The sequence below is a fragment of the Trypanosoma brucei genome, chromosome 4, assembly GCF_000210295.1.
Source record: "Trypanosoma brucei gambiense DAL972 chromosome 4, complete sequence".
Classification (NCBI taxonomy): Eukaryota; Euglenozoa; class Kinetoplastea; order Trypanosomatida; family Trypanosomatidae; genus Trypanosoma; species Trypanosoma brucei.
In genome coordinates, this window is record NC_026737.1 from 772,870 (window position 1) to 793,926 (window position 21,057).

At 49.6% G+C, this 21,057-nt stretch overlaps 12 protein-coding genes across 12 annotated transcripts; 11 read left to right on the plus strand and 1 right to left on the minus strand.

Annotated features, from left to right (window-relative positions):
• Positions 1-1,129: 1,129 nt before the first annotated feature.
• On the plus strand, positions 1,130-1,411 carry TbgDal_IV3050 (T. brucei spp.-specific protein; the record flags this gene model as incomplete). Its single annotated transcript, XM_011774591.1, has 1 exon — positions 1,130-1,411. One exon carries the CDS (start codon positions 1,130-1,132, stop codon positions 1,409-1,411), a length of 282 nt encoding a protein of 93 aa, XP_011772893.1.
• Positions 1,412-1,869: 458 nt separating this feature from the next.
• TbgDal_IV3060 (hypothetical protein, conserved) lies at positions 1,870-2,316 on the plus strand (the record flags this gene model as incomplete). Its single annotated transcript, XM_011774592.1, has 1 exon — positions 1,870-2,316. One exon carries the CDS (start codon positions 1,870-1,872, stop codon positions 2,314-2,316), a length of 447 nt encoding a protein of 148 aa, XP_011772894.1.
• A 322-nt stretch (positions 2,317-2,638) lies between these two features.
• Positions 2,639-2,959, minus strand: TbgDal_IV3070 (hypothetical protein, unlikely; the record flags this gene model as incomplete). Its single annotated transcript, XM_011774593.1, has 1 exon — positions 2,639-2,959. One exon carries the CDS (start codon positions 2,957-2,959, stop codon positions 2,639-2,641), a length of 321 nt encoding a protein of 106 aa, XP_011772895.1.
• Positions 2,960-4,199: 1,240 nt separating this feature from the next.
• On the plus strand, positions 4,200-5,546 carry TbgDal_IV3080 (hypothetical protein, conserved; the record flags this gene model as incomplete). Its single annotated transcript, XM_011774594.1, has 1 exon — positions 4,200-5,546. One exon carries the CDS (start codon positions 4,200-4,202, stop codon positions 5,544-5,546), a length of 1,347 nt encoding a protein of 448 aa, XP_011772896.1.
• A 562-nt stretch (positions 5,547-6,108) lies between these two features.
• On the plus strand, positions 6,109-6,606 carry TbgDal_IV3090 (hypothetical protein, conserved; the record flags this gene model as incomplete). The annotated part of the gene is made up of 1 exon (XM_011774595.1): positions 6,109-6,606. One exon carries the CDS (start codon positions 6,109-6,111, stop codon positions 6,604-6,606), a length of 498 nt encoding a protein of 165 aa, XP_011772897.1.
• Positions 6,607-7,306: 700 nt separating this feature from the next.
• Positions 7,307-8,005, plus strand: TbgDal_IV3100 (hypothetical protein, conserved; the record flags this gene model as incomplete). Its single annotated transcript, XM_011774596.1, has 1 exon — positions 7,307-8,005. The coding sequence occupies one exon, from the start codon at positions 7,307-7,309 to the stop codon at positions 8,003-8,005; it is 699 nt and encodes a 232-aa protein (XP_011772898.1).
• Positions 8,006-9,026: 1,021 nt separating this feature from the next.
• On the plus strand, positions 9,027-10,121 carry TbgDal_IV3110 (hypothetical protein, conserved; the record flags this gene model as incomplete). The annotated part of the gene is made up of 1 exon (XM_011774597.1): positions 9,027-10,121. One exon carries the CDS (start codon positions 9,027-9,029, stop codon positions 10,119-10,121), a length of 1,095 nt encoding a protein of 364 aa, XP_011772899.1.
• A 319-nt stretch (positions 10,122-10,440) lies between these two features.
• Positions 10,441-11,700, plus strand: TbgDal_IV3120 (tRNA-dihydrouridine synthase 4, putative; the record flags this gene model as incomplete). Its single annotated transcript, XM_011774598.1, has 1 exon — positions 10,441-11,700. One exon carries the CDS (start codon positions 10,441-10,443, stop codon positions 11,698-11,700), a length of 1,260 nt encoding a protein of 419 aa, XP_011772900.1.
• A 567-nt stretch (positions 11,701-12,267) lies between these two features.
• On the plus strand, positions 12,268-15,066 carry TbgDal_IV3130 (hypothetical protein, conserved; the record flags this gene model as incomplete). The annotated part of the gene is made up of 1 exon (XM_011774599.1): positions 12,268-15,066. One exon carries the CDS (start codon positions 12,268-12,270, stop codon positions 15,064-15,066), a length of 2,799 nt encoding a protein of 932 aa, XP_011772901.1.
• Positions 15,067-16,034: 968 nt separating this feature from the next.
• TbgDal_IV3140 (hypothetical protein, conserved) lies at positions 16,035-16,862 on the plus strand (the record flags this gene model as incomplete). Its single annotated transcript, XM_011774600.1, has 1 exon — positions 16,035-16,862. The coding sequence occupies one exon, from the start codon at positions 16,035-16,037 to the stop codon at positions 16,860-16,862; it is 828 nt and encodes a 275-aa protein (XP_011772902.1).
• Positions 16,863-17,729: 867 nt separating this feature from the next.
• TbgDal_IV3150 (hypothetical protein, conserved) lies at positions 17,730-19,133 on the plus strand (the record flags this gene model as incomplete). The annotated part of the gene is made up of 1 exon (XM_011774601.1): positions 17,730-19,133. The coding sequence occupies one exon, from the start codon at positions 17,730-17,732 to the stop codon at positions 19,131-19,133; it is 1,404 nt and encodes a 467-aa protein (XP_011772903.1).
• Positions 19,134-19,629: 496 nt separating this feature from the next.
• Positions 19,630-20,661, plus strand: TbgDal_IV3160 (hypothetical protein, conserved; the record flags this gene model as incomplete). The annotated part of the gene is made up of 1 exon (XM_011774602.1): positions 19,630-20,661. The coding sequence occupies one exon, from the start codon at positions 19,630-19,632 to the stop codon at positions 20,659-20,661; it is 1,032 nt and encodes a 343-aa protein (XP_011772904.1).
• Between the last annotated feature and the right edge of the window lie 396 nt (positions 20,662-21,057).

The following is a 21,057-nucleotide window of genomic DNA, read 5'->3' on the forward strand; positions in this document are numbered from 1 at the left end:
TATACATACACATATTATTTTTTTTTCTTCCCCCCCTCCGGAAAATGCAGGGAAATCACGTGTTACGCCATGAACGGTGTTCATTCGTCCACCAACTCTGGAGGAAGCAAATGATGACAACAAGATGCAATTTTATTTTGTCTGTGCACGCACAAACGGTTCTTGAGAAGGGGAGGCAGAGGAATTTCCGTCTGTGCTGCAACTCTATTTTTTATTCAATTCAAGTCTTCAATCCCATCCGCACCCGTTGCGAGCTGTTAATGTGATGCAAAATGCGTACCGGTGCCTTGTAATAATGGATATATCAGCACTGGGGTGGACAAATGCAAAAAAAACGGGTGGATAAATTAGACGAAATGCATAACTTCACGTATTATTATTGCTGTTATTTGGCAGGCATAACATATAACTGGTAACCAAAGGTGCGAGAGGATTGTAACGGTGATGGGTGCAGTTTCGGTATGTAAGTTGCACCTTTGGAGACATCAGTATGAGGGAAAGAAGTAAGGAAGAAGAAGAGGAGAATTGTTGCACGTATCTTTGTACTGTCAGTGGTTCTGCTGAAGTAAGTGTTAACTTACTTCTTCGATCATGTAATGCCTTGTCCCGATTTCTGTACGTGGTGGAAGTGTGTGTGAGCAGGGTGCTTGGTTTAATCTGCTTATTTGGTCAATGCATACACATGTCCACTTGCTCACGGATTATGTGCAATAACAAGTTGTGCATGGGGCATTCACCCTTTGCGCGTATGTTGTCGGGTCGCACCTTTCCTTTGTTTCCGAGGGATGCGTTTGATTAAATGCTCTTCTGTTCGGGCGCTCATTCGGTGGAACTCAACAAAGAGGATGAAGAGGAACGAACGGACCAGAAGGGAGGAGAGAAAAGGCCGCGGTTTCTCGATATATCGTTCCTCCTCCGTGGAGTGGCGACTTGCGCCCATATTTTTTTTTTCACTTGTTTATTTGTTTTCAGTCCTCGATTGAGATACGACGCTCGTCACGGACGAACTTATTCAATTCCCCATCATCAGGACTGGAATGTGGCGAAGAAGAAAGAGGAGGGGAGGAGGAGGCAGAGCCGACGTAAAGGGGATCAGTTGGTAAAGGGGAGAATTCCTTAGTTATTAAAAATGACAACACAAACGGGGGGAAAAAATCATCCCTCTGTCTTTTTTTTTCGGCTACCTGTGCGTCTCAGACTGTTGCCATGGTCAAACGATGACATGAATCACTCTCACTGGGTCACCACGGGAAGAAACTTACATTTACACACACAGAGATGCTTACTAACCGCTGTCATGCACGAAAACTACAACACAAACCAAAAGAAAATGACGGGCATCGCGCGTACGTGTTCTTCGGCGTGTCGGCATGGAAGTAATAATGAAAAAAAAAACACGTCCACCCTTTGACTTTCTTTCTTTTTACGACCAACTCTTCTCCCTGTTTCCGCCATCTGCGAACCGCGCGCCGGCACGCGTGCTCACCTGAACGCACTATCTACTGGTTGGAATACGAACGGATATCAGACTTACCAATCGAGGAACAAGAGAAAAGAGGAGCAACTACGTTTGTAGCATATACGCTTTTTTAAAAAACGCAAGAGAAAAAAAGGAAAAGCAGGCAGCATAATTGTGAAGTTTGGACCAGCTCTTGGATCGCTCACGTCGGTGAACCCTGCAACACATCCCAAACACAAGGTTAACTGACGCGCCATCAATATACCACCAGCAACAAAGGAGCTGTGAAACCTAGGGATTAAAGCAAAATAGAGAAAGGACTTGCGCATAATCAAGTCGGACCAAATATTTAACTAATAGGAGGCGTACTGAGAGCAGGCTGTATTAAGTGAAGGAAAGGTCGATCAAGCATGGAAATCATTGATCGGCCCCTAAGTGAAATCATCAAGGAGCAAAACATTGCCCAGTCCCTGCGCCGCAACCGCCGAGGGGGGAAAGGCAACCAACAGCAACGGCCGAGAGGAGGAGCTCGGGGCGCCGTGACTGGTGGCAACCGTGGCGTGTCGAGACCCCGTCGTGGTTTGGGACGTGACCGCTTCAGAGAAGTGGACCGCCGTCGGCTCTTGTCACGGCGCCCTGATGGCCCCTTCCGCCGCTTCCGACCGTCATATGGCCGCGTATTGGAGAGGCGTCGTAATGCCGTGGATTACGGTGATGTGAGGTCGCGCCGCTCCGTGAAAAGCACCGATTATTTGCGTGAGCGCCGCCTCTCCGGTTCGGAACGCAACGAACGCCTCCGGTACCAGCGCCGTCGCGAAGAACTCTCCCGCGTCCGCTCCCGCTTCTCACGTGATTGATAGGCCGGGCGCCCAATACGAGGTGGAGAGATGAACAGGAATTATTGAAGGTCAGGTGTTTGAGATGCGTGACTGAGGGAGAGGAAACGAAAAAAGAAAAAAACCAAAAGGAAGGGGAACAATGAGTGAGAAGCACGGTTGGAAATGTAGAAAGGTTGCACTCAATAATAACGATAAAAAAGAAAATGGGGCGGCGAGGGGAGAAAGCAAAGAGGGAACGCAGCAAGTCGAACAGTTAAAGAAAGCAAGATGCAAGCCTACAAAACACTAGGAAGTGGGAAGGAGCCTGAGCGTTTCAACGCTTCATCAATGTCCCTCTTGTTTAAGGGTTGTTTGCCGTCACCAAATCCGTTGAGTCGAGTCCATTACCGGAGTTAGCCGCTTCAATGAAAATGACGAAGTTTTCCCGATGGAAAGTCAGTTGAAGGAAGGAGGGTAATATCGTGTAGCGATCTGTAGAGGAACGGAGAGGAGCGTTAGAAGCGGCGAGCTGAGAAACGAAAGAAATATGGCTGCTTGTAAACTTCTTTCTGCATTTGAACTGGAGCGGCGAAACCTGCCCACGAATGAAAAGATCATCGCGAAAGAGAAAACCAACTTCACAGATTACCGGGAACTGTAAACCAAGGACGCACACGAACATGTTGGTTACACATTATGTGGATTGTCACGACTTGATTTGTTGGGTTCTTTTTCTGGTGTTGGTGTTGGTCGCGGTCATGAACGTATTGTTGGCCTTCTTCATGCGCGCAAAGGGGGGGGAGAAAGGTAGCAAAGGCATAAAATGAATAATTGATTGTTCAAATACAGTGTGCTAAGGCTAATACAACTAGAAAAGAACTAGGGCAAGAAAGGGACGAAACATACGGGAAGAACTGATAGTGAACGTTGTGAGGACTAAAAGATAGAAAGGGGGAGATGAACCTTGGGGATATGGTATACTCATATTTGTGCGGATGTATTTGTATTTGTTTTTACTAAGAGGAAATAAAGTGAACCAGCGACATGGTATGGTATGAACTGTTGGGTAAAAAAGAAAAAAATGGACATTTCCACTAGCTGTAAAAGAAACGGAGAGAAGGTGAAATAGGGAAACAGAAAAAGAGGGAAATGAATTTGCTGCCTCCGTACAATGTTACACACTTCAAGGCAGCGGAATGACCCTTTAACTTTTTCATTTTCCCTATTTCTCCCTTCGATATTATATTATGCGTGTCTCTCTCCCCTGCCTTCTGTTTTCTTGTCTCCTTTTGTCATCCCTTAGCTGCCTGGAATGGGGATGTAGGAAGGCGAAAAAGAAAAAAAATACGTGTCTCTTTATTCCAACAGCAGCGCAGCGCGGGGGGTTGCAACATTGCATTTTTGTTTGGTTCTGTTTTTGCTCTTTTTTGTTTGTATTTGCTGGCGTTGTTAGTGTTGAAAACAAGAGAAAACAAAAAGAACGTGAGTATGTGCAATACAGGAACTGAAGTGAGTGGAACACCTACAAGAAACATAAAGGGGGGGCGCGCTCTCTTAATTACCCTTTGCTTCGGCTTTCCTGCCACGAATTTTTTTTCCCCCATTACACTATTATTATCACCGTTGGTGTTGTTATTTTTACTGCCTCTTCATCTTCGCAAAGGACAGGAATCGCGGCGGAAAGGACGGAAAGAGTAAAGCATTCCTTCGCTCCACTGCGTTGGCAGGACCCGTAGGAGGGCCCGAGAGAGCCAAAGGGAGAAAAACGAACGAAATAATATTAATAATAACAGTTATTAATAACGTGGAAGCGGTTTCACAGTTACATTTCAATAGCCCCGTTTGGATTAGAAGAATAGAAAAGAAACTGGAGTTGCGGAGGACTTGAGCCGACGAAGGGTAAGAGGGAACAAAAAAGAATTATGCTGCGCCATACATGCAGGCGGTTGTTACTTAATGTATCGGGGGAGAGCCCGTCGTTCCGTGCAAAGCCCATACGGAATCTGCAGATGGATGTGCAGATGAGCCCCTACAAGGAGCAATTCAAAGACTACTGGTCCACACCCGTGCCGTGGGCAGATCGCGAGTACGGCGAGAAGCCAAAACTCGGGGCTCCCGTTCCCACGCGTCGGGCTGCAACGGCGGTTGTGATTGGAATGAACCGTCACGCCGACATGGCGAAGGTTGAACGCGGTGAGGACAATGATTACAAGGTGCTCATGATGTATCGCGAAGGAAAAAGCCGCTTTGTGCGGGACCAGTTCATCCTACCGTCAATGCCAGTGAGTTTGGAGGATAGTTCGGAGGATTGGGAAAAGATTCTCCGCCGCCGCGGTGTGAAAACTCAGTGGACGGACCTGCATCACCGCCTCTGCGCGATGCGGGCGCTATTTGCACAAATGAATATTCTTCTCATTCCAAAGGAGGGGGGCGGGCTTGCGGAGGTTGAGGGACCGCCTGGACCCAAGAAGTGGCACTTGCTCGTCCATTCAAACCCCAAGGCAATGAAGAACCTGGTGGATGTTCTGGAGTTACCGATGGAAACGTGTTTGTCACAGCTGCTGCCGTTCCGCAGCATCACAACACCAACAACGGAAACCTTTCGTTTCTGCAATCTCAATTACCTGGTGCCCTTTGAGAAGGTACCGGACGTGCGATTTACTATTAGTACTCTGGGAGAGAAGCTTGTGTGGGTGTCACCGATGGAGGCTATGGCACGTTTTAACGCCGGTATCATGAACATGCCCACGCCCAGCCTTATTCTTCTGTCTGAGTTGAACAACGAGTGCCCCACCTTTGCGGATGTGATGAAGCGGAAGCCACACGACAGTTACCGCGATGTCCTCCCTGAGTTGTTTCGTCACAACCAAACAAAAGTCGCCACAATCCTTCTCCCTGGTGACCTTCAACACACCAGCACAACAGAAGAAGATAAGGCTCAACAATATGTCCGTCGGTTTGTGTATGAAAAGGATTACCCCTTCGGTGTGCGCGCGGTGTTTGAGGAACGGCCGGCGACGGTAGAGGAATCAGCGGGACCTTTAGAGCAGGAAATGCCCAAATTGTTGGAGGAGGCAAATGAAATGGATATGGTTTACGCCGAGGTGCCGTACCCAAAGAGGGAGAAGCGGCCGGAGGAAATCGGTCGTACAGCATTTGCCGTTCCAAATTACACTTTTCAAGAGGGAGTGGAGAACGCAGATGGCGTCATCCCAGTGAAGAAGCGGACCATCGGAAGCGTGGGGGATTTGTACTCGCACACAAAATAAGTGAAGAAATGGAACGGAGGAGAAGGGAGGAACGTGGCATGCGAAGAGCTGGTTTTGATGATGTGGAGTGGTATCGCCCAGTTCCTTGGTGCTTACATATTTGATTTTATTTTGCTTCGTGGGAACGGGCGGTCGGCCGCAAGAAGAGAGAAGGAATGTGGCCACCGCTGTGTTGGAAGTGCCGGAAAATGCGGAAGGGGTTCTGTTGGTTCAGTATCGATCTCGTGCGTCACACACATTTTTTTCATTTCTTTCCCTTTCCATCTGTTCTACCACTGTTTCCGCGGCTATCGCTTCTGACACAGTGGCGTTCGATTCGCATCACATTCATCTGAAGCCTGGTGCTTAAGTCTGAGAAACGTTTTTTGGCATCTCTTCTTCTGTTTGTTTGTTGCTATTGTTGTTTTTTCGTTGTGCTGCCGGCATTTGTAATTGCGTTTTATCACTTCACCGAACGCATGCACGGGGTTCCACCAAAAACTAAGGAAAGAACAGAACGGATAAAGGGATATAAAGTTGCGAGACCGCATATATCATATGGTTTAGCTCAAGATTGTTGGATATGAAGGTATCGTCGTTTATTGTTCAGCTCCGCCCGGGTTTCTTTCGCCTTATGATTCATGCCAAACCTGGCGCGCGGAGTACCGCGTTGGCTGCCCAACCACAAGCGCTCGATGAAGCTCTGGAGGTTCGGCTGGCGGCACCGCCTGTGGATGGAAAGGCGAACACAGAACTTGTTGAGTTCATGCAAACACTTTTGGAACAGCAACTGGCCACACTTCGCATGACTCAGAAACAACATCTGCGGAAAAGCGGCTGTGAGGATGGGGACGATGAAGTTTACACGTACGAGCACTACGCAAAGAAGAAAAAGAGTAAGAACAACAAGCGGATGAATGAAGATTCGAAGTCTGGGGAAGCGAAAGTTGAATATCCGGATGATAAGGTGCGGGTGTCGCTAGTGAGTGGCCTCACAAGTAGAAATAAAGTACTGGAAGTTACGTTTCCCGGAACAGAGGAAGACCTGTTGGCTGTGCTCAAGTCTGCCGATTTTTCTTGAGGGAGGGGGGTGCCTCGTGCCTTTCTTCCCTTGCTTTGCGGCTTTATTTGCCATCGACTCCGCATATATTTCCATATATATATATATATATATATATATATGCACGTGTGTGTGTCAGCGCGTTAATGTGAATGCAAGTTTACAGCAGAGGACGGTGGGACGAGTTGAATCCACCCCATAATTGCTTCCATCGCCGTATGCTCGCCTAATCTCCCACTGGTCATGCTGAGGCGGAAACAACTTTAATGGCTTCTCTTTTGGGTTGCCTTATTATTTTTACCCAATCCATTTATTGATACCGTCGTCTGTTGCAAACTTTTTTGTGCGTCTTTCTTTCCTTCTTTTACTATTCGTCGTTTGTGTCTGACATGATTTACAAGGGCACAACTCAACCACAGAAGGAGTAACCGACACGTCCGTACGTCTCGTCCCAACGTACATAAAGGGGGGAAGAAGGTAAGGGAGTGGATCTGGACACAGCGGCAAAGCAGTTGAGCAATTACAGCCTCTGAAGCAAGGTAAATAAAAAGAAAGAAAAAGTATCAACAAAAAAGAGGGAACTATTTCCCTGCTTTCACGTTCTTTTTTCTTTTTATTGAAGTCTACACACGCGTGATTGTTGCGCGAACATATTTGCTCACGTGAGCCATTACTACTGTTGTTATTTACTTACAAGTTATATTTATATTTACAGGATCGGATGCACCCGTTCTACACTATACGTTACCCACCGTCAAAAGGCTCCAATGAAAGCCAGCCAATATTAGTGACAGACACGGCGATAGAGCCACTATTCTTCTGTATTGTGTACTCTATCGAGTTTCAGTGCCCCGTGCAGACAACAGAATCCCGCACGGCAAATTCGCGCTCCAGTAGTTTCCCCTTCGGTGGCAGGGCCAGTGGCAGCGGAGGCAAAAGGGAAGCGAATGAGTTGCATGTGTGTCCCGTGGAAAACACAAGCAAGCTTCTGGGGAATGTAACGTATGTGTCGTGCCTCGATCACAACCCGACTCTTCTTGCCTCTTTGCAGACGGCAGTTGATGCAGCTCGCGCCATTCCTATTCCGGAGGACGAGCAGAAAGTGCCGCTTCAGCTATGTGTGCGGCTGCTGCATAAACAAACTCGGTGGCTGTGGGAAGAGTCACGGCCTCTCGTCGAATGGACGTTTAAGATTGTCAAAACGCGGGGGCTCAGCTACGCAGCGGTTCCGGAAGCCTCCAGTGGCGCGAGTGCACGCAATACAAATGTCGAATTTGTGCATGCAAATGATCCTGCACAAATTAGAGAAGTTCTCCAATTCATACTCAAGCATAGCTACGAGGCCATTGATCTCAACACCTTTTCAGACTTTAAGTCAGGGGAGTTGGTATTTGAAGTATTTGTGGATCAGGCACGATGATTGTCATAATGACGGTGTGGAAACCATATGAACGGTTACGTTAAAACTCGTGGCCAGAGGATCGCAGAGGGCCCCGTGTGTTGCCCATATTTGATGCTCCTTATCGACCGTCGTGTACAGTCGTTCACCTTTTAAGTTGTCTCTTGCCTTTTTATGGTCCCCCCCCCTGCGTGCGCATGCGCTTCGATCATATGCTGAAAAGCACGTTTTATTCCAAAGGGGGGGACTAAGGTAGCAAAGGGGGGGGGGGTAGAAATCAGTTCTGTACGTTTTCAGTTCATTTCAGCGTACGCGTACCACATAAGCGCGAAGTCGTGTCTGCTTCAGTATTTACGTGTAATTGTACACATACGTCTGGGCCTGGCACTATCACAACTGGGGAGGCGAAGTGAATTAGTAACCTTGGCTATAGCCCCTGGTGTGCTTCCTTTTTTTTGTTTAATTTTGTTGCTTCTGTCGACTGGCAATCCCGTTGTGCGTATGTCTGTAGGTGGGGCTCTAAAAAGGGGGAGTCGAGTTTCACTGTTTAGATGCATTTGCTGTTACAAATTTACACATATATGTGCGCAGATGAGTGAGCGCCGCAGTGGTCGACGGGATGGCGGAGTGCCGCGACCATCTTCCGCACTTTTTCACACACTCTTTCAACGTTTTTTTCTGCTATTTTAGAGCACACGTGCGCTCCCTAACGTGCGGAGCGCCGTTGCCTCCTTGTGGCTTTTCTTACTTTGTTGAATCAAGTGAGGGAAGGGAAACGGGGTACAACAAAGTTATCTTCAAGTGTTGTGACTGCGGGCGTTTATGCGCTCGCCGTGGTTTTTTGTGAACAACAGAGAGAAAGCCAAACGTTCTGACGTGGTCTGTTGGCTGCATCCTGTCTAGTAGGGGCTCATGCCTTTACCATCACGTCGCCACAACTACTAAGTGCGTGAAAAGGAATAAATAAATCACCTAGGCAAAAATACATACATATATCGAGGCGGCGGGAGAAGAACGTGCGTAAAATAGTATCTGGGCGGGGATGCCGTTATGTGTTCCTCTTCTTCAAAATGTGTTGGCATGGTACGGTGATGAATTATCGATATCACTCGCACTCTTATCAACCTCGCCATCTGTTCGTTTCTTCTGCGAGCGACACGCGGAACCACCGCTGCGGATACTGGCGGGAACATGGACCGTGCAATGCAGAACTGACGGGCCCCGCTTTATTACGCGCAACGTAGGTGTAAAGGTTGCGGACGCCCTCGGTGCGGATGTCTTTTCGTCTATGGCGTGGTGGTGTAACCGGATCGTTACCAGCAGTAGCGGTCGGGGCCGGGAGCCGGTTCAGTTACATCTCAACCTCAAGGGTGCGCGGTGCTCCGTAGAACAGGTGCTGCAAGGGGCGTTGGCTTTCCGAACCCTTGTGGAGTTGTCCCTTCGCCGAGTGTCAATAAAAGATGTCAACGTGCTTGGAAAAATGCCATCGCTGCAGAAGCTAGATTTGGTGGAAGCAAGTGTCGCCGACAGTGGCATTGTTGGCCTCGGTGATAGTAACAGTTTGGTGAGCATTAACTTATGGGGATGTGAAGACATTGCCGATGTGAGTGTGCTTGGTAAGATACCAACTTTACGTGAGCTTGTAGTCGCTGAGACAAAAGTCACAGATTGTGGCACCGCAGGTCTTGTGGATTGTGTGAACCTCCGCGAGTTAAATATGGAGGAGTGCCCCTCCATTACATGCGTGGGGGCCGTGTCAGAGCTTCCAGTCCTCCAGCGGCTGTTGCTTGTAACAACAGCAGTCACTAGCGCTGGTATCGCAAGTCTGGGAAATAGCCGGAGTTTAGTGGAAATTGACCTGTGGGGTTGCCGCGGTGTGGACAGTGTAAATACTCTGGGGAAAATACCAACACTGCGACGCCTTGATCTCTTCGGTACATCTGTGACAAATGAAGGAATCATTGAACTGGGGTGCAGTCAAAGTCTTGAAGAGGTTGATCTCACTTTCTGCGAAGCCATCAGTGACGTGGGAACCTTGGTCGCCGTACCGACTCTGCAGCGGCTGATACTCTTGCATACGTCTGTGGAAGAAGGGACATGCAGACAGTTTAGTAAGCGGGTTTCCATTGCAATTTAATACACACTTCTTGCTCGTGGCACAATCCGCTGACAAACGGCTTTGCACGTTTAACCCGTGTATGCGGGTACGGGGTAGTGTGCGGTCCATTTTGGTGCCTGACGACGGGTAAACACTCTTCCCTCACAATGCCGTTCGGATACGGGAGAAGGAGGAGGAGGAGTATGCGACCGAGAAAGATCGTGTACAACGCGCATATTTGCGTACATATGTATATATTATTGTGTCTTATGTTGCTTTGCATTCGCTCTATCCATTTTATTCTACCGTCCAGACATTAGGTTGTTGTACTGCCTGTAGGCGGTCCTGCCAAGGCAGAATGAGTGGCGTGGAACCCGAACCACGGGCCCGCACGGATTTGGCCTCTATGCTGAAGGAGGCGCAGTCGGCCATACTCCGTCTCGTCAAGGAGGCACCAGAGCTACGCGACGCAACCATAGAGCCATCGCAATATGAATGGGCTTGTCAGCGCATGGAAAAGGCGTACGGTAGTATCTTAAAGATTCAGGCGCCGATGGTGCGTTGCAGCCGTCCTGCATTCCGCAAGCTCTGTAGGTTGTGGGGAACGGATATCAGCTACACGCACATGATCATGGCGGATAGTTTCGCTTGTTCGGAGGCTGCGCGTCAGGCCGAGTTCTCCATTTATTCCGGTGAAACTCGCCTCATCACACAGCTTGCATCTTCCAGCGGACCCACGGCTGCAACGGCGGCGGCCATAGTGGCCCCTTGGTGCGACGCCATTGATCTCAACTGTGGTTGTCCGCAACGACGTGTTATGGCGGATGGGCTCGGTGCAGCACTTCTGAGAAACCCGGAAGTTGTGGCAGATACCGTAAGATGCGTAAGAAACGCGCTTGAGGGCGGTGTGGAGTTGCCGTGCGTGGTGAAAATGCGGGTGAAGGACGATGTGCGACTTAGCGTCGACTTCGCGCGGCAGTGTGAGGCGGCCGGTGCGGCATGGATTACTGTCCACGGGCGGACCCCAAATTGCAGTGCACACGCACCCGTCAGATTTGACGCAATCAACACGATTCGTGAAGCACTTGGCGTCCCTGTTGTTGCAAATGGTGGCGTGCGAGATCCGAGCACGGCGCTTCAGGCTGCCTTAACAGCTGGTGTAGGCGGAGTGATGAGCGGAATGGGACTGCTGGCGAATCCTGCGTGCTTTTACGTGCCTGGGGCTGACGAAAAGTTCCACTTTGAGCCGCAGCACATCGCGTACGGAACAGGGTCGTGCCCTTGGGAAAGTGGTTCTGAAGTGAGGGAGGAACACATTGACGCGCGAAAGAGATGCTTGTCCACAGGACACTCTGGTGGTGAGAGAGATGCAAAAACCGTATGGCCGAAAGGGTTCTCTCACTGTCCTCTAGAAGTTTTGTCAGACTTCATTCGTCTGAGTTGCGTTACTGACCTCGGGTCTAAGGCAACCTCGATGCATCTGCTGAAGATGGGCTGCAATTATTTGAGTCCTGTGGAACGAACCTTCATTGCAGAAATGCACTCCTCCTTCTCCGTTATAGCGGCTTTCCAGCAGTTGGGTCTTTACGTGCGGGAGGGAAGGTTTCAGGTGGAATAAAGTATCCCCACGAAGCGATGCGTTAGGATGCTCACCATGCACCCACGCAGTAACGATCACCGTTTCTATATGCAAGATATATCCACAAGCGCACACTACCCCCTTTCCGCTTCTCACTTGTTTTTTCTTGTCGCTGGTATGCGTAACAAGACCCTCAACCCACTTGATTTAACCACTAATTCGTACTCTTGACTAGTGTTGCGGAGAATACGAACAAAACCCGGTGACTGTCACTTTCTTTCCTTAATTCTCCTCTTTTCTTTTCCCCCAACCCCGACACTGCTGTCGTGTCTACTTTCGATCGTTGCTTATACGGTTACGATCCATTTTAAGTGGTCGGAAGCGGGGCGGCCATTGCTCGTAGAATTGGAAGCAATATTCCTATCGTGCATACTCGCTTCAGTATACGTATTTATATATAAACCACGCAGGTGCCCTTGAGTACCCTGTTGGTGCACCGCAGGAAACGCAAAGGAAACACGAACGCATATATACGACATACGCAGTTACGCAACAAAATAGAGGAGAGTTTAGAGTTTAGAACAATAATTAGTGGTGGCATAAAACATGGAAATTGAAGGGCATGAGACCGAAGCCATGTCAACGGCTACCAAATATGACCCGACGGAATGTGGAAGAACCGAAGGGTCCCATATTACTCAAATTAACGTGACTGTACAAGGAAGAGGAAGACCTCCAACAGTGCCCGAGGGTGCCAGCGTTGAAAAACCGAAGTCTATCCTAAGAAACACGACTGGAACCTCGACTACAAGTGCTGAGGCTTCCCGCAAGCGGACCGTGAGGTTTGGCGGGTCCGACACGTTTGAAGCTGCACCGTACTTCAGCACACCAGAGAGCAATAGTGAGGAAGGCTCTGTTGATTCTCGGGGGGGCGGTGACAACATAGGCGCGGCCGCTGCACCAAGGGCTGGAAAGGAGCGCCACGATGACGACGACGATCAACTTGAGACAGGTAGCAACACGAGCGAGCCAACAAGTCCGCGACTCGGAGCGATAGGTTGGGTGCCATTAGCAGTACAGCGCCCCCCAGCTGGTGAGCATCGGAAGGGCAAAAAAGGGAATAAACCCACAGAAGGCAAACGAAACGAAATGGCTTCCTGGGAAATGCCTTCGACGCATCAGGGTGGAAAAGGGAAAGGTGAGGGCTCACTTCTTGACGTGAGCGTCAGTGAATCGACGCTGTCGCCTGGTAGTGAGAAGTCTCTGATTGCAGCCGCAGATGACGAAAATAACATAGAAAAGCACCGAAAAGACGTTAAAGCAGTTGACTTGGTGGCAAAATCCAGAACGAGTGGGAAGCCACCCAGAGGGGAAGTGCTCACCGTTACCGGTCTTTCACTAGATAAAATACCCATACAAGAGAGTCGTGGTACTGATTATAAGGAAAACTCAACGGACGATCTTCCGAGGTTGTTCTACCCCACACCGAGACCTCAGAAGGACTTCAACAACGCGGAGGAAGAAAAACCCCCGCTGCGGCACCGTGACTCGCACACCGACGGGGGCGACGGAGATAAGCCTGGTACCGTGTCTGCTGAACTCTTAGACCACTTGCAGCGAAAGTCCGGGGTCGGCGATCTGCTAAATCCTGAAGGTGGCGTTGACCCGCAGCACTTGATGTTTGATGATAACCTCGCTCCCCCTGCGCGGAGGAAAGGAAGTGTTGCCTCGCATACAAATCACGACGACTACGACCGTCTTATTCATCCCTCTATCCGGTTGTTCCCAGACCTTCCGCCGCCTATCGCAGCAAGTGACTCTGAGCCATCGGTGATTGTAGAAGTGATGGCCATAGAACAAGCAAATGCTGAGAATGCGGAAGTAGGAATATCAAGAAGCGGCAACCATCAGCAAGCCGGTTGGATGTCCTCTTCGGTCAGAGCCACATTCGAAGGGCCCAACACAATTTCACCCATAGGAACGGGGTACGTGTTCAATTCATCTGGGGCTGGAGTTGATACCTGCGTCAGCAACACAGAGAATGGTTGGAGTGCCGTTTTAAATGCTACACCTCTCAAGATAGGCGGCGGCTCAAAGAATGTGGTCCACCGTAAAAATAGCAATACGGGGTTTGATTTGAAATCAGACTTCCTCATGTCAAGTGTGCAAACAGAGTCGGAAACAATACGCGGTGAACACCACCCAAATGTAGCAAAGCCGGTGGATGTGCAGACTGTCAGTTGTGCTACGGAAATGTGGCGGGAAGTTCTTAACAATGATGAGGAGTACACGATGCAATCCAGCAAGGCAGGCAGGTACCTCCCAGGGGACTTCTTCGAGGGTGTGCAAGCAAGCATGGGCAGCGACGCTACAAACAAAGGCATACGAAAGGGGAGCGCATCCAAATCCGCATCGTTACTTCCAATCAGGGGAATGGAAATCGTTCGACCAACCAAACCGCAAGGGGAAAACACTCGCAAAACCAGTGTCTACCGCAAGAGCCGCTCGGTAGAGCGTCGTAAAACGGAAAAAGAGCAGCCGAAGGTACTGGCGGTGGAGGTGGTGGCGGGGGCCGAGTCACGCAGCGCCCTGGATGAATCTACCAACCCCAGGGAACCGCAAGCAGCGGCGCGGGCCACGACGTCCAGCAAAGAGAGGTCCCTTTGTGTGGTGCAACCATGTGGGGGAAAGGTAAGTGCAAGTGAACTAAGTGCACTGGCTTCCACGCAGCTGATGTCCAAGGACACCTCGTTGAGCGAAGACTGCGCGAGCAGGTTGCGGAAGAAGTGGGGAGTAACGCCGAAGAGGGCAGAAGAGGAGGATGATGAAGAGAGGATACGTCGGGCAGAACGTTTTGAGAGGATCAACCTCGCGTTGCTAAAGCTAGAAGTCTGCAGAAAGAACAATCACTCATCTCATGACACAAGGGGGTGGGCGTCACCAACAAGCGACTTGGACTCACGGTACGAAACCAAACCCTGGACTCAGGCATATTCCCCCTCTGGTCCCACCACCGACACCCTTGACAACGGTTATGCTTCATCGATTGATCCCCCACGCTCAAAGTATTGGGACAGGGAAATGGCCGGAGGCACTTCTAAGAGGCATAACTCAAGACCGAGATCACTGTTTCCGCCGCCGCACTCACCCGTCAAAACCTCAGCTGATCCACCGGTGGACGGCCTCATTTACACACCAGCGAAAACTGCATCGGCACGCAGCGCTTCCTGGATGTTTGAAAGGAGTCCTGATGAGGATAGGTACAACTCGTACTTCATGGACGCAAACTCACGACTGCAGGAACTCCGTGTATGTGATTCAATGGCGGCGAAAAACTTTGCACGTGATCTCTCGTCGCTAGCATCCGCTGTACGAGGCAGTGAACTATTTAGCATGATATCGTGAGGACACTATGGCGAATAAATCAAAAATGTGAGGAAATGAACGGTTTATAGCGGAGTCGAATGCACTTCTGCTGTGCATGGCCTTAGGCTCATTCTCTGCATGATCCAAATCTTCGTCTGTCCCTTACTTGTGTGCGATTTCTGTCAGTGGAGTATTGTTTTTGATTTAAGTGCTTGGTCGTTGTTGTTTTTTTCTCCTTCTTGTTCCTTTAGTTGTTATGTATGGCTCACAGACGCCATTCACACGCTGTTCGGCACATTTTCATTTTGTAACCCGACAAATCGGTTATAACCGGAGAGAGATGTCGTGAAAAGTGGGAAAGGAGAGGGTATGTATACATAAGCATATATAGAAATGAAGTAAGAGAGAGGCCTCGAACCGAATATGTGAAATTGACAAAACACTTATGGTGAGCACTTCGCGTCACGCAAACAGCATGGAAATGGAGCGATATCTCATAGACAGTGACCGAGAAAGTATGGTGGCCAGCGCGGTACGATGTGAAACGCAGCCGTGTGCATGGCCCTGTACATGTTAGTTAATCACTTCTTCTGTCCCGTCCCCCCCCCGTACACACACAGTAGTGGCTTAGTCCTAATAATTTTTGAATAGAACCGTACTTGTATTGAAACACGGCGAGTCCCCGTTTTTGTTCGCTTTTTTTTTTTTGGTGGACTTAAACCGCATTTTTCCCTCTTCCTCACTCATGTTGCACTGCCCATGCTTTTGCTCAAACACGTGTGTACGCATATACGTATACATATGTATATGGTAGAGGAATGAATCTCTGACAGACTCATGCGTTTGCTCACTCACCTTCATGCCTCCTGCTTTCCTGAACTTACCTCAGTCTTTTAGAATCGAGTAGCATCTGAACACGGCGCGGTGTCACGGGGCCCGCCCTTTGCACACGCACACGCAACGCCCCCATACGGCTCCGGCTTTAATACCTTACACCATTGTCTTACATGTCGGTTCCACTCACAGAGGAGGATCTGCATGACTTGTATGTGTGGGTTGATGAAATACCCATTTCCCGCCCCAAGCGGAATATTACCCGCGATTTCAGCGATGGTTGCTGCGTGGCTGAAGTCATGAAGTTCTTCTTCCCAAAGCTTGTCGAACTGCATAACTACGTGCCTGCTATGTCACAGTCAAAGAAAATAGAGAACTGGAATACCCTCAACAACCGAGTGTTTCGCAAACTCCACTTTGAGGTGGCGCGGGATGAAATCAGCGACATCACAGCGGGGGTCCCAGGCGCCATTGAGCGGTTCCTCCGTGCATTGCGAACAAAGATTTCTGAGATCAAAGCCCGCCGTGAGGAATTGGCAGCTGCGGAGGCGCTGACAGGCGTGCCAGGAACGGGGCTCTCCCCTTCACGGTTTCGTTATGGTGCACGGCATGCGGACAGAGCTGGCACGGCGGGATCCACCTTGTCTGCGCATGATCGTAATGTAGAAAATGAAGCGGAACGAGGACAGCGCGGGGGCAGCAAGGTAGGAGTCACATCCGGTTACGCGAACACGCAAGGACGCTCTAACGCTGCCCCAAACGTGAAAAGTGGATTTGACCAGCGGAACGGGTCAGCCAGAACGAGTGGTAGTGTGGACGACGGTATTGACAGCAGGACAGCTGCCAGTCTCCGTCAGTTATTTGATGAAAAGGACCGAACTATAGCTGAGCTCCGTGAGACTGTTGGCCTGCTCAGTGAGAAGGTGATGAAGCTAGAAGAACTCGTTCGCTTGAAGGACAATAAGCTGCATGACTATAGGAGCACATTTGGTCACATGTGACTATGACGATGATGACTTTGATTTATATACGAGAGGCGACGAGAAGGAAAGTGAATAGAATTAAAGGAACATGAAACAGGGGAATAGAATGGGTGGTTTAAAGGCAGATATGAGAGGAAGAATGACGGTGTGAACGACAGCGGCAGATTGGCTTGTGCTGCTTCACCCTTCTCCCTCCTGAGAGTACCTCTTCCGAGGGTAAATGGGCTGACAGGTGGCGGTGAGCTGGAGTGTGACAATGAAGGAGACGTACGCGCGCTGGGCCCACCGCAGTACGTACGAATCTTTTAGGCTGTACTTGATTTGCTTGTGTGGTATTATAACCTTGGGCGTGTGAATTACGTTCGTTTGCCCTCCAAAGAAACCCCTAACGCGCTTCTGAAACGAAAAGTTTCACCATATATGTGGGTGCAGCTTTAGACTGTGCTTCGTTGATGTGACGCGCAGCCCTATGCGTGTGCGTTTTCAGCGCGCACACACGGTTCCATCTGCCTGTTCCCCATTGCGATACCACTTTCGTGCCTGTCTAATCGCGCGATGACAAACTCTGAATGCCTCTTCTTTTCCCTACTCTTGCGTCCCTTCTCGTGCGTGAAGCCTCCTTTTACAGTCAACTCTTTCTTAAAGGTACGATCCCGCCTCGATTCCAACTTCCCGTAGCCAGCTAGCGAGCCAGCAGTAGAGAAGACAGGAAGCGGTCATAGGGAGGGGGAAGTCTTGGAGAGTGTGTATTATTATTTCCACAACTAAAAGCAGCGTCCCTTCATCCGTTTAGGGGGTTCCTCTCACCATTTCGATACGTGCGGGTGCCAAAGCAGGAGGCCGCTAAACGGTAAACAGGATACCGGAAACTAAATATAGTCGACCATGAGCGCGCGCATGCAGGTCCCGCTGTCGCAACGGCGCCACACAAACGTTGCTGCAGTGCGATATACAAAAAATGGTCATAAGCTGGAAATTGCCTGTTACAAAAACAAGGTGATATCGTACCGTAATGGGGTTGAAACGCGGTTAGATGAAGTTCTTCAGATCGACCGCGTTTTTACCAATATTTCACGTGGTCTCTTCGCTTCTGAAAAAGATATCCAAGCGGTGTTTGGCAAAGGAACCACGGAAGAGGATGCACTCAAGTACATCCTCGTCCATGGCGAACTTCAGGTGGCGCAACACGAACGTGAAGTTGAAGTGAATCAAATGTTCACAGATATAGCACTGATCATATCGCAGAAGTGCGTGAATGAAGTTACACAGCGGCCCTTCCCCGCACAGGTCATTAAGCAGGCTCTGCGCTCCATAGGTGCCGCAGTGAGGTTGGATCAACCGGCGAAAAAACAAGCACTTGCGCTCATTCATAGGCTTATGGACGCACAGATCATACCGATCGCACGAGCTCCAATGAAACTCCGGTGCACAACAGTGGACGAGCAATCTCTGAAGAAGGTGACGGAATGGTGTGAAAGCAATAGAGCGACCATACTTGAGGAACCGGGGGAGACCTGCCAAGATGAAACGGTTCATGGAGCGGGGAAATATTCTCTGCTCATCCTCTTACAGCCACATCTTTTTCGAGATCTTGAAATTTTTGTCAAGGACGAGTTACCACATGGTGCGACGGTGCACATGATAGACAGTGTTGCGATGGATGTAGGTGAAGTGGATGTGATGGATGCAGATTTGATAGCTCGGGCTAACGCTCACACGAACGCTGCTGACAAGTCGGTAGGTGGCGGAGGCGGTAGCCATCAAACCGGTAGCAGCAGTAATCCCACACAATGTCTGAACAACAACAACAAAGGGGGAAAGAAAGGGGAAAAGAGTGGCCGGAAGCAGAAGAACGCAAAATATTCACTCCAGAAGAATGATGACACACCACAGGAAGAACAAGGCACGCCACTCACAGCTGATTTGTCATCGACAGGGCCGGGGGTTGTGGATGATAAGGAGATCTCCGATGTGAAGACGGCGCTAAGCAAACTGGGTCTTGATAATCCTTGCGCGCTGGATGACCACGACGATGACAAGAACAAACGGGGGAAAAAGAAAGCCAAACGGCGCCAGGGAGCTCAGCAGCAGTCACAACAACCCGCATCATCAAAGAAGGAGGTTGAGGTGGAGGCCCAGGAAGGTAGTGACGAAGAGGTTCTAGTTAACCGCAAGCAGCGCAAAATGGCCGCAGTTAAGGCTAAAGACATAAGCAATAATCACGACTGCGACTTCGATGACGAGTACAACTATGAGTACGATATGGAGGAGGGGGTAGGAGAGGAGTGAAACCCACAGATGCGCCGAAACGCCACGGACGGATGTGAAGAGCAGGTAGTACGGCCACTTGGTTTAGTGCCGTACGTCAACCCACGCTCCCCACTTCAGCTGGAGGGGATATGAAAACAAAAAGTAACGTGAAATTAAATAATGACAAGTTTTTTTTACAACCTCCGTAAGAACACACACATACTCCTCTGTCTCAGCTAGTTAGCGTTTTTCTTCTAATATATATGCTGGTGTTAATGAAGTGTCTGCTTGCTACTTTTGTTTTTGCCACTAGGCCCCTGCTTGTCTTTCGCAGCAGTGGGTGCGCGTGATCAACACGATTTCACATAAGCGGCAGTAAAATCTTAATAGTAGCAGCTTGTACGGACACACTAAGAAAGGTCATCGTTAACCTGATAAGCACATCGCCACGTACACACGCGGATATATATATATATATATATATATATATATATAGCGAGATATTCAAATAGTTCCTTTTCTTCGCTGCGATAAGATGTGGAACGCATTTAGCGGGTTTCAGCCACCAAAATTGAGGGATGGTAACGGTGGCTGGGGAAGTGGTAGGCCTTACAGGCCAATGAGGGCGGGAGGGCAGCCATATCATAAGGAAATGTTTGGGGCCCCCTCTTACCCTCAAACCCAAGGCGGTTACCAGCATCATGGGAATTTGGACCCCATGAACCGCTCTTACAGTCGTCATACGCCGCAGGCAGCACACAGGATCCGCCAGCCTAATATCGATGAACCTTTTGCATGGAAAGCGTTTATGCGAAGGAGCACTGAAGGTGCCATTTATCGTGGAACGACGCAGCTTGAGGGAAGCCAAAGGACAAAGGAAAGCGGTGAAACTACGAGTCCCAATGGGTTGGCGCGGCACATTGATGGTGAAGCTTGGAATGCTTATTGGGGCGAGTACTCTGACCATTTTGCGTCCCGAATTGACGACGTTCAGGAGCATTTAAGCAAGGGTGAAAGGTACAACGGCAAAAGGTGTGTACGAGTCGCCACACCCATACCGAAGGATTCACTTATGGAGTCATTCAAGAGTCGAATGATCGACTACGCACGACACTTTGGGGCAATCGAATGTGTTACTCGCGACGGCGGTGTCGTTGGGGTACAGTTCACCACCCATCGCTCTGCAGAGCTCTTCGCTGTGTGGGCTGCCTCAATGACTTTTGTGGAAATTCTCGGTGATACCGTGAAACCGGATGAAGTCAACGGTCCCGTAGAGATGGTGGTGAGGCTTGCACCACATGATCCGAATAGACTTACGACAACACTTCGACTGGGCGATAACATCATCCTTTCAACAGCGTTTGTCGAGGGGTTGTTTAAGGGTATTTTCGATGCCGAAGACATTAAGTTTCATGCTGGTGTCTTCCAAATAACGTTTGGCTCTGTCCAGGCAGCCAAGGTGGCACTTCACTCGGTCCAGCGGCACCTTTTCGATGGCTTTGGTCTGCTACTAACGTTTTCGGAGGTGCCCTTGGGCGCGGGGCCTCTAATGCCACATGCGAAGTAGCTTTCACACGATTGCGAGCAAGCAAGCACAAAGGACAAAATTAAGACGGCGTAAAATAAACGGGAAACTTTTAGTGTGAAAGGGAGGAAGGGATGTTCCAAATGATCCTGTTTGCTTCCCTCCAAGGGACAAGCATGCTCCTCAACATCACTCTTCGGGGAGCCGTGCTGCAAGCAAGCACATACGCACATTATAGTGGCGAGACAAAAACGTGGAGCGCATCGCCGGCGTCTGCTGCGGGTGGAGAACATCCAGGCGTTGGGGTCGTTACTTCTTGGTGTTTTTAGGCAGCTGTGAACCCGTTTAATGTTTTGGTTAATTAAAGGCAGGAGAACCGTTTTGAACCTGCGGGAAGTCCTGCATGCGGTGCGGTCCTGTAGGTGACAGATAATGGAA